General features: G+C 45.8%; 1 protein-coding gene across 3 annotated transcripts in view; it reads left to right on the top strand.

The window, feature by feature from the left end:
- The window catches only part of LAMA1 (laminin subunit alpha 1), a 165,523-nt gene that overhangs the window by 83,530 nt on the left and 65,930 nt on the right, over positions 1-16,063 (top strand). For all 3 annotated transcript variants that reach the window (XM_005587155.5, XM_015439840.4, XM_065534196.2), the window contains 11 exons: positions 275-361; positions 1,382-1,593; positions 7,570-7,676; positions 8,291-8,471; positions 9,093-9,229; positions 10,356-10,592; positions 12,231-12,374; positions 12,890-13,069; positions 14,022-14,207; positions 15,071-15,198; positions 15,850-15,970. In XM_005587155.5, coding sequence (XP_005587212.3) covers positions 275-361; positions 1,382-1,593; positions 7,570-7,676; positions 8,291-8,471; positions 9,093-9,229; positions 10,356-10,592; positions 12,231-12,374; positions 12,890-13,069; positions 14,022-14,207; positions 15,071-15,198; positions 15,850-15,970 — 1,720 coding nt within the window. The remainder of the gene's footprint in view (positions 1-274; positions 362-1,381; positions 1,594-7,569; positions 7,677-8,290; positions 8,472-9,092; positions 9,230-10,355; positions 10,593-12,230; positions 12,375-12,889; positions 13,070-14,021; positions 14,208-15,070; positions 15,199-15,849; positions 15,971-16,063) is intronic.

Below are 16,063 nucleotides of genomic sequence, written 5' to 3'. Positions count from 1 at the left end.
GACAGCGGGAGAAGTTGGCGCACTGTGGGCTGAGAACAAGAGGAGTAGGGAGCAGGGAGCGAGGCACGAGTGTCCGTGCCTGGATCATGGGACCAAGAGTCGATGAGGGGTGGAGGCTCACAGGGTGGGCTGGGTGACCAGAGGCCCCGGGTTCTGAGCTAAGGAGATCTCACTGACAGTCTGTAAGCACAGGAGTGGTAGAAATTAAGCATTTTAAATATTTAGAAATTTGACTTCATTCATTGGAAAATTTTGTTCATTTCTGTTCTGACAGTTTCAGCCCCACCTGCCACCTCAATGATGGGGATGAGGTGGTCTGCGACCAGTGTGCCCCGGGATACTCAGGAGCTTGGTGTGAGAGGTACTCTGCATCCACTGGTTTCAAAACGCTGTGTTCACATTTTCAAAATTGAATATAAATTCTGTGTGTTTGTTTTTAAATGCATAGTTAAGTGTGGTTTTGGAGTTTTGATGCATAATTGTTATTTCATAGAATCACTGAGAAAAATCAATATTTCATGTTTTAAAATTAATGTTAAACCTTGCTGGGAATTTTTAAAGAACGGTACTCTTTTCCTGGCTAATGTGAGTTCTCATCAAGAACAATAGGCCGGGCGTGGTGGCCCACACATGTAATGCCAGCATTTTGGGAGGCCGAGGCAGGCAGATCACCTGAGGTTAGAAGTTCGAGACCAGCCTGACCAACATGGTAAAACCCCGTCTCTACAAAAATACAAAAAAAAAAAAAAAAGGCTGGGCATGATGGCGGGTGCCTGTAATCCTAGCTACTTTGGAGGCTGAGGCGGGAGAATCAGTTGAACCTGAGAGTTGGAGGTTGCAGTGAGTGGAGATTGCACCAGTGCACTCCAGCCTGGGAGACAGAGTGAGACTCCGTCTCAAAACAACAACAACAACAACAAAAACAACAGGAAGCAGCAAGGAGTCGTACCTGTGGTTCACACATTTGAATATTCCATTGCTCCCAGCTATTCTGGAGATGACAGGTGGTTTGGTTTAGTAGCTGTCTCCTGGCTTCTGAAAGCCAGTGCTGTTTTACCCACGTGTGCGCCTCAGTGCCCAGCTCTGGCCGAGCCTGTAAGAGGCTGTGTGGCATCTGGAGTGGTCAGCGGTGGGTCAGAGTTGGCGCTGGACACAGTTGCACGTCCACTGGATTTATGCCTCATTTTGGACACTCTCCCCCTTCATCACGACAGGTGAAGGAGATCTGGGAATGCCCGAGTGTGGAGTCGTATCCCTTTCACAGTAAATCTCAGGAAACAGAGTCAGTCTGATTTATTGGCCATTCAGGGAGCCCCTGGATAGTGCGGTAAGGCCTTAAGTAATTGCATTTGTCTGATCCCACTTTCAATCTTTGATACAGATGTGCAGATGGTTACTATGGAAACCCAACAGTGCCTGGCGAATCTTGTGTTCCCTGTGACTGCAGCGGCAACGTGGACCCCTCGGAGGCTGGTCACTGTGACTCGGTCACCGGGGAGTGCCTGAAGTGCCTGGGGAACACAGACGGCGCCCACTGTGAAAGGTGTGCTGACGGCTTCTACGGGGACGCTGTGACAGCCAAGAACTGCCGCGGTGAGTGCGCGAGCGTGAAGTCAGGTCGGCTGTTTATCGCCGTAGGAAGTCACATGGGTCACACAGGGCCCAGCCTAGGAGGTCACGCTCTCTTGAGGGGTTACTTGCATTAATGCTGGGTTTCCGATCAAACACAGACCCACGACCCGGTTCTTCCCTGGCTACCCTATCTGAGCTTGGTTAGTCACAACCCATAGGGGCCAGTGGCCTAGAAAGATACAGCCTGCCACTCGAGCGGCCAGTGTGACTTGAGAGAGTTCTGGCTCTGCTCCCAGTGACCGAAATGAAAGTGGGGAAGCTCAGAGCCTGTCACATTCATAAGGGAGATGCTTCGGGGGCTGCATGAGGCAGATGAGATTCCAAGATGAAGGGTGGGAAATGGTAAGACTGTAACTCCAGAAACTGCGTAAAGCACCGTGTGGTGCATCTTAGTCCTCTGTGCCGAAACTACCCGGTCCCTGTGTCCCTCTGCTGAATTTGAGTCTTGAAATTACGGATCGTGGAGAAAACTAGATTCTCCTGTACAGCAGATGACCTGGCCAGAGGGATGATTCAGCCCTCAGATTTTGAAGGAGTGAAAGAACAAAACTGGCAATTACAAATTATTTTGAGTATTTCATATAAATGCCAAAGTCATACTATGGTATTACAATGTGGGGACACAAGAGGGCGCCAGCTATACAGAAAACGTACTTTCCCAACCACACATGGAGAGATTGGAAATGTTTTTAGCCCTGGGCCAATCAGGCTGGGCTCCGGCAGGTGGCCACCTTGACTGGCTGTCATACCAGAATAATTATGATAACAGGATTTCTACAGTGCTTCACAGTTTACAGAATGTTTTTATCGTTTTCATGTCATTTCTTTCATCATTACTGCAAGCCTTGGTGATTCGTTCCTCCACTCATTCATTGTTTATTAAGTGTCTGGTATTTCCCAGACACTATCCTAAGAACTGTGACTCGTAGTTGGGAAATTGTGGTTCGAATCTACTGGGAAGCTACACATGATGATGGTATGGGGAAAAAACATACCTGCGGATCCAGCCGTTGGAGTCTGACTAATGTGACTTTGATTCCAGGACCAACTGTGTGACATTGGGCTAATTTATTAGCCTCTCTGAGCCACTATTTTGCTATTCATAAAATGGACATAATTATATGTGTATATTAAAGCCTTTCTGAGAAGTCAGTGCAAAAACATTTACAGTTCTAGACATGAAATAAATGGTAGCTATTATAATTACTAGTAATAAAGCAATCATTTTTATTATATTTTCACACCACTGCTGTCCAATAGAAATATAATGTAAACACACATGTAATTTAAAATTTTTTAGTGGCCACATTTTTCAATAGTAAAAAGAAGTAGGTGAAATGTATTTTAATAATATATTTTACCTGAGCTGATATATTAAAAATTAGCATTTTGTCATGTGATCAGGTTTTAAAAGTATTAAAGCAATATTTACTTTCTGTTTTAGTACTGAGTCATCAAAATTGAGTGTATATTTTATAGCCCAGCTCAGTTTGCTAAATTTTCATCAGAAATACTTGATCTACATGCAGATTACAGAAAATTTACAGTTGAAAAGGTAGTTCAAACGTATTTAAAATTTTTCCATCCTGTACCAAAAATTATTTTCTTTAATATTGGCATCCACGTTGACAAAACCACTTCAGTATTTAAATTTAAACTCAGAGATTTGGTTCTTCGGTTGCATCAGCCACATCTCCAGCGTTTGGTAGACATGTGTGGTTGGCGGCCACAGGACAGGACTGTGAAGGTGAAGGCGATGAATGACTGTCTGGGGGTGCACTTGAAGGCACAGAGGACGGGCAGGCCCATCAGCCTAGGGTGGCCAGTGCTGCCTTCTGAAGGGAGTGCTGTTCATCTGAGACTTGAAGGCTGGAAAGAGGAACCCCAAGAAGAGTGACCAGCGTGGGAAGACGGGCCCAGGCAAGCGGGCAGGCCCTGCCCGAGGTAGAGGCTGGAGAGAGAGCGAGCAGAATGGAAAAGACAGAGGCAGGGAGGGGAGGGCTCGGGCTGACAGGTGGGAAGCAGCCACGTCGGCGGGGTCTCGTGTGCGGTGTTGAGGTGCCGAGGTCACTTCATCCTCACTGTCCTAGGACTCACCAGGGTGTGATTGGAGCTGTGTGTTTGAATAGTGCCCTGCGGCCAGCATTGAGGAGAGACTGGCTGCCGGGGTGTTGGGTTAGGAGACAAGACCGGAAATGAATCTTGCTGATGAGGGCTTCAGATAGGGCCTTTGCCATGGAGATAAAAGAGAAGATATAAAATAGGTGTTGGTGACAGATTGGAAGGTGGAGGAAGGCCGGTTAGAGCAGCTGGGGTTTGGGTCTGGGCCTGGGCTGGTGGGGCTGATGCTGTCCAGGCTCTCTCTGGTTTCTCAGCACTTCACAGCTTTTGTTCCTCTCTCGCTTTCTCATCCCCTCCTCGCATCCCCTGGTTTCGATGAGACAAAGTCCTGTGAACGGTTCCTGCGTATCTCACGAGCAATCCTTCCGTTTCTGTAACAGGCTTCCCTCTATGGACCTCCCATAGGGCCCCCCCATTCTTGTATAATACTATAGTCTGTTAGGTTAAACCAGGTGAAAGTGCCGGTGTTGTATGTGATTGACCTTCTCTAAAGCAAGTGCTTATAGTTCAACCCGGTATTTATCTGTTTACTCGCCCGTAACTCTGACTCACTTGAAGCTTGGTAGGAGGAGAAACTGATCATCAGGTTCACCTTCAGTGGCTGCAGCCGGAGGTGTAGACAGGCCGTCCAGGTAGAGTAGGCGCTTGGGGAGATGAGGATGGTGAGAAACCTCACAGAACTCTAATATTAAAGAAATCTTATATTAAATAAGTTAAATGAGTATAATTTTTATATTGTGAGCTACTCCTGAGAATTAAAATATATATAGTACCTGGCTATTCAGTAATTGGCCTAAAATAATACTATTTTAAATTAGTACTATCTATAACATAAATACTATTTTAATTAAGAATTACTATAATAGGCCGGGTATGGTGGTTCACACCTGTAATCTCAGCACTTTCGGAGGCCGAGGCCAGTGGATCACCTGAGGTCAGGAGTTCGAGACCAGCCTGGCCAACATGGCAAAACCCCGTTTCTAATAAAAATGCAAAAATTAGCTGGGTGTGGTGGTGAGTGCCTGTAATCCCAGCTACTCGGGAGGCTAAGGTGGGAGAATCACTTAAGCCTGGTAGGCAGAGGTGGCAGTGAACCGAGATTGTGCCACTGCACTCCAGCCTGGGTGATGGAGTGAGGCCCCGTCTAAAAAAAAAAAAAAAAAAAGAATCACCATAATAATTATTACTGCAGAGAGAGAACTAGTAATAGCTGTGTGACCTATGGAAAGGTATCTAGTCTTTCCAGTTGTAGATTTTGTAGATTTCACACCAAAAATAGAGAACATTATTTTTATTTCACCTCTCTCCTTGGTTTGTGATGAAAGTACAAAGAAATACTGAATGTGACAGGCACAGACTGACAGACACATCATACAGTGAATATGATTTTTTAAATTATCATCAATAGTTTGTATTGATCATACTTGCATTGAACTTTAAATATTCCCCAGAGAAAGAGGCAGCTTTAAATGAAACACGGAGGGGAGACACACAAGAAACAAGGGGGGCTGAAAAGTGGGTGTCCCAAATACCTCAGTAGGAGGGCGATGCAAAAGGGAGAGGGAGGTCACGGGGTCCCTTCCACAGAGCCATGGGGTCAGAGGGGGACCGAAGTCTACTCCCTGAATTTGGTGCCTGGGAAATCCCTGGAGACTTCTGGGAGAACAGTTGTAGCAGACAAGGGGCCAGGAAGACACTATGCAAAAGCTGGATTGAACGGACGTGCCAGGGAGGTGGATGTTCCGATGGAGGGTCAAGGGGAGGGGTGTCTTGTGTTTGATGGGGTCAGTAGAGAAGGATGTGCTGGGGAATTAGCAGTAGAGTCTGCACGGTCCAGCTATGGGCTGACAGAGTAAGTCCCTGAAGGGCGCCAGTGAATGGGGCCTCCTGTGGGACTTCAGCGTTAAGGCCCCCACCCCGGGAAAACAGATGGCCAGCCTGGCCTAGATCATGAAGGAGGCGGATCCCAGCACGTTTCCTCTGCCCTCGACCTTCCCGTGTCCCGTGTCCGGCACTCTTGCTGCAGCCTCCGGGTTGTGTTTGGGCCTTCCATTATTTGTGAAGTTTTTCTCTCTTTTTTGTTATATCGTTATATCATGACACACACTGGACATGTTCTGAGTCCACGCATTCATAAAGAGTGCCTGGGGGCCGGGCGCGGTGGCTCACGCCTTAATCCCAGCACTTTGGGAGGCTGAGGCGGGCAGATCACGAGGTCGGGAGATCAAGACCATCCTAACTAACACGGTGAAACCCCGCCTCTACTAAAAATACAAAAAATAAGCTGGGCATAGTGGCCGGTATCTGTAGTCCCAGCTACCTGAGAGGCTGAGGCAGGAGAATGGCATGAACCTGGGAGGCGGAGCTTGCAGTGAGCCGAGATGGCACCACTGTACGCCAACCTGGGCGACAGAGTGAGACTCTGTCTCAAAACAAAAATAAAACAAAAAAAAGGAGTGTCGGGCAACATATTAAATGTTCTTTTTTTTTTTTTTTTTTTTTTTTTTGAGTTGGAGTTTCACTTGTCACTCAGGCTGGAGTGCAGTGGCGTGATCTTGGCTCACTGCAACTTCCACCTCCCGGGTTCAAGAGATTCTCCTGCCTCAGCCTCCCACGTAGCTGGGATTACAGGCATGTGCCACCATGCCTGGCTAATTTGTGTATTTTTGGTAGAGACAGGGTTTCACCATGTTGGCCAGGCTGGTCTTGAATGCCTGACCTCAGGTGATCCGCCCTCCTTGTCCTCCCAAAGTGCTGGGATTACAGGCATGAGCCACTGTACCCAGTCAACATATAAATATTCTAACTGAAGTGCTTATTGAGGGTTCCCCTGTGAATATTGATTAAATGTATTTTGAACCCGTAAGATTATATCACTTTGCAAAGGTAGGGGCCTTTGTAGCTTTGTCAGTGTTGCAACTATAGATAAAATGGAACCATCTGGCCTGAAACTACAAATGACTCATGACTTAGAACTGGGATGTATCATATTTAATGAAAAGATGTTTTTCATTAAATTATGAAATGTAATATTAATATGTACTTATTTAGATTACGTTTTAACTGAGCTTTAAAATATTAAATATGTAGCCTGGCACGGTGGCTCACGCTTGTGATCCCAGCACTTTGGGAGGCCAAGGTGGGCAGATCACGAGGTCGGGAGATCGAGACCATCCTGGCTAACACGGTGAAACCCCATCTCTACTAAAAATACAAAGAATTAGCCAGGCGTGGTGGCGGGTACCTGTAGTCCCAGCTACTTGGGAGGCTGAGGCAGGAGGATGGCGTGAACCCGGGAGGTGGAACTTGCAGTGAGCCGAGATCGCACCACTGCACTCTAGCCTGGGCGACAGAGCGCGACTCAGTCTCAAAAAAAAATAAAAAATATATATACACGTGTGTGTGTGTGTATATATATGTGTGTATGTATATGTGTATATATATAAAAAATATGTACCTGATTGAAATCAGAGCAAATGGCTAAGTTGGTTTTGAAAATCTCCATTGCATATTTTTCACGGGAATTTGTAGCTTATTTTTAAAATGTCACGGAATTCATGAAATTGGTTAAGCGAATTTGTAATTATCATCTTAATAGCTTCAATATGTTTTTCCTGTGATGGATCCTTCCACTAACCCTGTTTTAGTTTACTCTTCAGAAGAATGCTAAACTTCTAAAGTTATTGCCAATAATATCATTTTTAGTTTTGTGATTTGAAACGCTGAAGGTTTACATTTTTTTTCCTTTGGGGATGAAGGATCTTATAACCATCCTCAGAAATGAGGGTTAATATGTCTCTGTGTGCATGTGTTTAGCCTGCAGATGCCATGCGAAAGGCTCCCATTCTGCCGTGTGCCATCTTGAGACCGGACTCTGCGACTGCAAACCAAACGTGACTGGACAGCAGTGTGACCAGTGTTTGGTAAGATGCGTGTGACTGACACCTTAGCGTTGGTACAGAGGCGATTGAATCCATGACTCAGAAGGAGCTAAGTCCCCAAGTGTAGTAGTCTGTTCTCACACTGCTATGGAGATACTACCCAGGACTGGGGAATTATCAACAAAGGAGGTTTAATTGACTCACAGTTTCGCGTGGTTGGGGAGGACTCAGGAAACTTCTAATCATGGTGGAAGGGGAAGCAGGCACCTTCTTTACAAGGCAGCAGGAGAGAGTGTGAGCATGTGAAGGAGGAACTGTCAACACTTACAAAACCATCAGATCTCATGAGCATTCACTATCATGAGAACAGCATGGGGAGCTGCCCCTAGGATCAAATCACCTATCTCCTTTGACACATGGGGATTACAATTGGATTTGAGATTTGGGTGGGGACCCAGAGTCAAACCATGTCACAAAGTGTGGCTGACAAGTGCCGTGCCTGTCTAGAGAGTGACGTTCACTATAAAGGGATGGGGATGGTGTCATGAATACTTTATGATTCTATGAAATACCCTGTGTGTGTTCTGGAACATACTAATATGAGGAGTCATTGATTAAAACCTATGTTTGCACTGTCTCCCCCTCTGGTGAAACAGCATGGCTATTATGGGCTGGACTCAGGCCATGGCTGCCGGCCCTGCAACTGCAGCGTGGCAGGCTCCGTGTCAGATGACTGCACGGATGAAGGCCAGTGTCACTGCGTCCCAGGTGTGGCAGGGAAAAGGTGTGACAGGTGTGCCCGTGGCTTCTACGCCTACCAGGATGGCAGCTGTACACGTAAGCCTTGATTTCCTTGTTTGAGACTTTATAGTCATTCTTGGACCTTTCCTTTGGCCCTCCCTCTACTTCCAACTAATTTCGGTTAAGTGCATTTACTTTTTCTCTTCTTTCCCTGGAGGATTTCATACTTTTTTCTGGTTTCTGATCCCTCTCAGGGTACAAGCCTAAGTTTTGGTCATGGCTCTGCCGCCTACTAATTGTGGGAGCTTAGATTCATTACTTAACTTCGCTTGGCCTCAGTTTCCTCATCTGTAAAATGGGGATGCTAATGCGAGTCTGCATTGAGAAGTTAGTGTAAGTGTTCTATATAAAGTCTTCAGCGTGGCGTTGGGCCTGCAGTAAGTAAATATTGGCTCCCTCTGTGATCAGCTAGTGAGGGCCTTTTCACTCTTCTATTTCCCCTGTCCTGTCCCCATTTTCCCTCTTCCCCCAGCGTCTCCTGAGACCGAGGGCTGGCCACCTCCATGAGGACATGGTGCAATCTTCAGAATTGTGAGGCATCTTTTAGGAGGGAGAAGAATGGCTTGGACTCTTCATAAAAGGGAAAGAACAGCGTCCGCTCTTAGCCCTTTACTGACGTCACCCAGATCTGTAACACAGCCTTCATCTTTATTTCAGCCTGTGACTGCCCACACACTCGGAATACCTGCGACCCAGAAACTGGAGAGTGTGTCTGCCCCCCTCACACACAGGGTGCGAGGTGTGAAGAATGTGAGGATGGGCACTGGGGCTATGATGTGGAGGTGGGGTGCCAGGTGAGCGCTGTCATCCACGCTTTTGCGTCACTGAGAGTTGCTTTGCTCTAGCAAGTTGCAGGCCTTTTCTTCTATATGTTTTCTGGACTTTAATCTGTTGAATAGCTTTGTGGGTTTAAAAAAAGAAAAAACTCAATGTGGGCGAGGCACAGTGGCTCGCACCTGTAATCACTGCACTTTGGGAGGCTGAGGCAAGAGGATCTTTTGAAGCCAGGAATTCACAACCAGCCTGGGCAACAAAGCAAAACCCTGTCTTTGCAAAAAATAGCAGTTAAAAAAAAAAAAACGTAGCCTGGTGTGGTGGCACATGCCTGTGGTCCCAGCTACTTGGGAGATTGAGGCAGGAGGATCATTTGAACCTAGGGATCCAAGGCTGTAGTGAGCTGTGATCGCACCACTGCACTTCAGCCTGAACGACAGAGAAAGACTCTATCTTAAAAATCAAAACCAAAAACAGTACACCTCAGTGCAGATGAGAGGGGTCAAAGTGGAAGACACCACACCCTGAAGACACCTTATTCTAGGTTTTCTTCAAGAACCTAGTTGTTACACTGATGGTTAGAAAATCCAAAAACTGGCCGGGCACAGTGGGTCACGCCTGCAATCCCAGCGCTTTGGGAGGCTGAGGTGGGCAGATCACAAGGTCAGGAGATCGAGACCATCCTGGCTAACATGGTGAAACCCTGTATCTACTAAAAATACAAAAATAATTGGCTGGGCATGGTGGCAGGCACCTCACTGTGTTGCCCAGGCTAGTCTCAAACTCCTGGGCTCAAGTGATCTTCCCACCTCTGCATCCCAGAGTGCTGTAATTACAGGCATGAACCACTGTGCCTGGCCTGATTTCTACAGTAATTTTGTGAGACTTGTTTTGATCTAGTAGATTTCATTTCACTTCACAATTTTGGCCCCATGCGCATGTGCCACTAAGATGCACAAATGTCCAGCAACACAATGCTTATCTCCTCTTGGCACATGGCAAAGTGAATCCATGGAGCAATAGCAAGAGGGAGATGGTTCATTTGTAGATCTTCCCCACGTGTAGTGTTTTCCTGTCATTCAAATATGTGCATACTTGGAAGCATCAAATCTGTCTTTTTATTGAGTTGATTTTCTTGTCTCTCAGGCCTGCAACTGCAGTCTCGTGGGGTCGTCTCATCATCAGTGTGACGTGGTCAGCGGCCGTTGCCAGTGCAACTGGAAATTTGGTGGCCGGGCCTGTGATCAGTGCTCCTTGGGTTACAGAGACTTTCCTGACTGTGTTCCCTGTGACTGTGACCTGAGGGGGACGTCGGGGGATGCCTGCAACCTGGAGCAGGGTCTCTGCGGCTGTGCAGAGGAAACTGGGGCCTGCCCTTGCAAGGTATTTACCATCCATCCTCCTCCTTCTTCCTCTCTCTGGCTCCTCATCGTGACTCTTGGGCTTTGACTACTTACCTCAGCAACCAGTATTTAGATGCTTTCGCTAGTGACTTCACGCTGCCTTCCGCATCCGAGTTCAAGGTCTCTTGTGCTCCTCTAGAGTGACGGATGATTTCTGAAATTGAATTTTTACTGTTACAAGTGTCAGATGATGGAACCGATTTGAAAACTGCCCTGAGTTTTTGATCATATATCCCAGAGGCTGAGTGGCTGTGTATTTTGAGTATGCAGGTGAAGCAGGTATCTCAGGGCTTTGGGATTTGTGATGGGATCCCTGTGAGGTTATTGGGCTCCCGCAGGTGCTGGCCACACTGAAGGAAATCAGGGTTTATTATTTTCCCAAGAGGTAAGATTTCAATGTCATTATAAGTTTTGTGTATTTCCGTTAGTTTTCCCAATGTGCTTTGCTATTAGGAGGTCAGAGCCACCTCCTCTGGTCCTTTTCCCATGGGTGGTGAGATGGGAGCCCTCTGGCTTGATGATGGTAATGGGCTGATGGGTGACTGGAGATAAGAAGGAAAACTCATGTAGATATCATGGCCTGGGGTCTCCCTGTTTTCGGCCTTATTTATTTATTTATTTATTTATTTATTTAGAGACGGAGTCTCGCTCTGTCACCCAGGCTGGAGTGCAGTGGCACAATATCGGCTCACTGCAACCTCTGCCTCCTGAGTTCAAGCAATTCTCCTGCCTCAGCCTCCCAAGTATTTGGGACTACAGGTGCCCACCACCATGCCTGGCTAAATTTTTGTATTTTTAGTAGAGACAGGGTTTCACCATGTTGGCCAGGCTGGTCTCAAACTCCTGACCTCAGGTGATCTGCCCGCCTCAGCCTCCCAAAGTGCTGGGATTACAGGTGTGAGCCACCACACCTGGACTCTGCCACGTCTTATGATAACAGCTGTGATGACAGACGAGTAGAGCAGCAGGCCCTGTCTTAATAATCACCTGGGCCAGGCGCGGTGGCTGATGCCTGTAATCCCAACACTTTGGAAGGCTGAGGCGGGTGAATCACCTGAGGTCAGGAGTTCGAGACCAGCCTAGCTAACGTGGCAAAACCCCATCTCTACTAAAAATACAAAATTAGCCGGGCATGGTGGCAGGCACCTGTAGTCCCAGCTACTCGGGAGGCTGAGGCGGGAGAATCACTTGAACCTGGGAGCTGGAGGTTGCAGTGAGCTGAGATTGCACCACTGCACTCCAGCCTGGGTGACAGAGTGAGACTCCGTCTTAAATAATAATAATAATAATACCTGCCGGTGGCTCTCACGCCCAGGGATCATCAGAATCACCTGGGGACTCGAGGCAGCTTCCAGAATTGCCATGGAATGTTCTCATCAGGGAATCTGTATTTTCCAAAAGCTTCCAAGATGATTCTGATAATCATCTGTGTTTGAGAATCACTGATTGGATCTTTGAGAAAACTGACATGCAGAGAGCTCAGGGCCCGGCTAACGGAAACTGATGTTTGTGCATCTATAATTACTTTTAAAATTATGTTTGTGTTTTATTTTGTTTCTGTTCAGAAATCACATCTCGTTTTTAGGCAAACGCGAGTCCTGTATTTGTTTCCTTTTAGGAGAATGTGTCTGGCCCTCAGTGCAACGAGTGTCGAGAGGGCAGCTTTGCTCTCCGCGCAGACAACGCCGTGGGCTGCAGCCCCTGCTTTTGCTCCGGGCTGTCCCACCTCTGCTCAGAGCTGGAGGGCTACGTGAGGACCCCAGTAAGTCACGCACGGCAAAGACGTTCTGCTTCTAACCCCACTTCCCTTGGGAGGAGGGTGGGGGTGGGACACACAGCCAAGTGTTCACATTAAATTTTGCTTTTATGGCATCAGAAATTCTAGGAAGCTAATTTGGGTTAGAGCATGGATCAGAGCTCGGCTTCTGCTGGCCGAGGAAGTAAATGGAGCTTGAACTAAAGGCTGTCCGTGTTGTTCCTTAGCTAATCTATGAAAAGCTTTCACTGGAGAGAAGATAGAACTGCAAAATCTTAACCGTCTTCTGCATATCATCGAACATTTCCCCAGTGCAGCAACAGTTTGGCCTTAAATGCAGTCGTTTAAAGCGCTTTCAGTTCATTTTCATCCGGATGTTTAGTTTAAAGGAAAAGTCTTCACTGTTTCTGTTTTAATAATGAAGCTGTTTCATCTGTGAAACAATGATGGAATCTAAAGGATGAAACTGGAGTGGAAAGTTCGTATTTTGAAGTGCACTTTCCCTCCCTTTCATGGTTTAGGTAACGCTGGGCTCCGATCAGCCTCTTCTGCGTGTGGTTTCTCAGAGTAACCTGAGGGGCACGACCGAGGGGGTTTACTACCAGGCCCCCGACTTCCTGCTGGATGCCGCCACCGTCCGGCAGCACGTCCACGCAGAGCCGTTTTACTGGCGGCTGCCGCGGCAGTTCCAGGGAGCCCAGGTGAGGGGCACGCCCAGGTGAGGGGCACGCCCAGCCGAGAGCCAGTCCCGGTCCCCGCTTCCTGGCAGATATGGAAATCGTTTAAAATCACCACAGTCTGGCCCAGCCTGTCATTTAAAGAAGTGGTTATTAATTTCCTCTTTTAAGTGAGGTCAGAGAAGTTTAATACTTATAAAAATCTCGTCAAGTATATGGTTCCTTAAAATTTTTCATTAATTTTAAAAGTTTTTTAAGTTCACATTATATTAATTTGGTTCTTCCTAAAGCAGTCATTCAACAAACATATACAGTTATTTGTCACTTAACGATGGAGAGACATTCTAGGGGAATGTGTCATTAGGTGGGAATGTGTCATTAGGTGCGAATGTTAATATCATCATCTCATGAGACCATGGTCGTATATGTGGTTTGTCATTGACTGAAATGTCATTACGTGATGTGGGACTGGACTGTGTTTATTAATATGCCCGTCGAACAAACCTAGGTGCTATGGCCTGGGAGTCCCTTTTCAAGAAATTATCACTCATATGGGGCGGGGCGCGGAACTACTATAAAAGATCATGAAGGGCATCACTTGGATTTTTGTTTATATAAACATTGGAGTGTGTGTATGAATTCACCCTGATCTTTACAATTTGCAAATATGCATCCAGTGCTCCTGGAGACAGAGAAATTTTTAATTTAAAGGAGCTTGAAAATAATTTGCATCATTACCACCTTGATTTTTTATTTTGGAGCTCACTTTTGTTTGTATTCTTAAAAGGAACTGTGTAACTTAGGTCAACTTAACAATCTATAATTAAATGGAATTAGAAGGAAACAAATTCCAGACAACATATTTCACGCATGTATTTTGAAGATACAAGATTTCTCTCATATGGTGGTAGGCTTGCAATAAAATGTTTTTAAGCGAAAGCTTTGTCAGAGAAGTAAACACTGTGTTATTTGATAGCTCATGGCCTATGGTGGCAAACTGAAGTACAGCGTGGCCTTCTATTCTTTGGACGGCGTCGGCACCTCCAATTTTGAGCCTCAAGTTCTCATCAAAGGTGGTCGGACCAGAAAGCAAGTCATTTACATGGATGCACCAGCGCCAGAGAATGGAGTGAGGCAGGAACAAGAAGTAGCAATGAGAGAGGTGAAAATGGGATCTTTTCATATAAGTTCCTTAAAGACATTGACTTTGCTATGGATGTAGTGAAAGATGAAAGCCATTAATAAGAGAATGAGCAGCCAGGTGCGGTGGCTCACACCTGTAATCCCACCACTTTGGGAGGCCGAGGTGGGTGGATCACCTGAGGTCAGGAGTTTGAGACCAGCCTGTCCAACATGGTGAAACCCCGTCTCTACTAAAAATACAAAAATTAGCAAGGCATGGTGGTGCACGCCTGTAGGCCCAGCTCCTTGGGAGGCTGAGATGGGAGAATCGCTTGAACCCAAGAGGCAGAGGTTGCAGTGAGCCGAGATTGCGTCACTGTACTCCAGCTTGTGCAACAGCGAAACTGTCTCAAAAAAAAAAGAGAGAAAGAGACTGAGCAAGAAGACCCTGGGATCAAATTTCCAGTGGGATTAGCAGGATTTCCAAAAACAATTTGAATTTCAAATTCTCAAGAAATGTGTATTAGGCATATGTCAGTTTAGTGGGCACTGCATCTTAAATTCTTTATCTTGGCGTACTATTTTCAACCTGCATGGACATAGTGGTACAGGAGACTTTGGACTTGCTCAGATTTGGGAAGTGTCCATTCTCCCAGCAGATGTTTACTGGATGTTCGCTGTGTGGCTGGCACTGCCTTAGGTAATGCGTATCTATTGATAAATGGGACTGACGCTGCACCTGCCTGTGGAGGTTTCAGGAGGTCTTTGTCAGTTACACTCAGTGGCGTGCACAGAACATGGCTCATTTCTGGAGAAATTTATAAAAGAATTTATTCTTTATAAGTTTTATGCCTGTCAGAATTTGGCCTCTGAGCTTAAATGAATGTGTTTCTCATTCTACAGCATTTTTGGAAATATTTTAACTCCGTCTCGGAAAAACCTGTCACGCGAGAGGATTTTATGTCTGTCCTTAGCAACATTGAGTACATCCTCATCAAGGCATCATATGGTCAAGGATTACAGCAGAGCAGGTACTTGGAGCTTCTAGAATTTTGACCGTTATTTTCATATTTGAAAGCAAACTGAAAGAATTTGACTCATTCCGCTTCCATTACCTACTATTTTTATTAATACATGTAGTTCAGTTCCTTACCAAAACATTGTTAAATATTAATATCATTATGGAATGTGTGAGTTATAACTTAAAGTATCCACCTAGCATGCTAATGTCGATATAAAATATAAGGACATAATGGTGGAATCTTGGCTGAAGATAAAATGCAAAAAAAAAAAAAAGAAAAGAAAAGAAACAGTTGCCATTTCTGCCGTGAAAACTGAAATGCCCACGTCTTTGTAATGATGTATAAAGAATGCGGTCACCAACTCATCTAATACTTTAGCCCATAAAGAAAGCCATTAAGTCTTGGCCAAATCAGCACTTCAAGAGGTCTTTTAGGTGTACTTCTGTCACATTATTTTTAAATTCTTAAATGTCTAAAATGTGTCATGACAGTACTAATGTGCTTTAAGACATTTCACTTACAATCACAAGTGGGAACTACTCCAAACAGGGAAGGAAGCTCTGGTTTCATATATATGCAAATATTAGGTCATGTGCTGTGTTTCTAGAAAGTTTTTCAAATGTTAGCATTTCCTCTCTTCTTAACATGATGGCTGCACAGAATCTCAGACATTTCAATGGAGGTTGGCAGAAAGGCTGAAAAGCCGCACCCAGAAGAAGAGGTTGCATCTCTTTTAGAGAATTGTGTCTGTCCTCCTGGCACTGTGGGATTCTCGTGTCAGGTAGGGAGACTCTAGTCAAAATCTATTTCCTTGTTATAGCAACTCCAAGAGACCAACAGAACTTATGTGTATATACTATATCATTTTTTTCTC

The sequence above is a fragment of the Macaca fascicularis genome, chromosome 18 (assembly GCF_037993035.2).
Source record: "Macaca fascicularis isolate 582-1 chromosome 18, T2T-MFA8v1.1".
Classification (NCBI taxonomy): Eukaryota; Metazoa; Chordata; class Mammalia; order Primates; family Cercopithecidae; genus Macaca; species Macaca fascicularis.
Note: the sequence above shows the minus strand (reverse complement) of the source record. Positions and strands in the feature narration are given on the sequence as shown.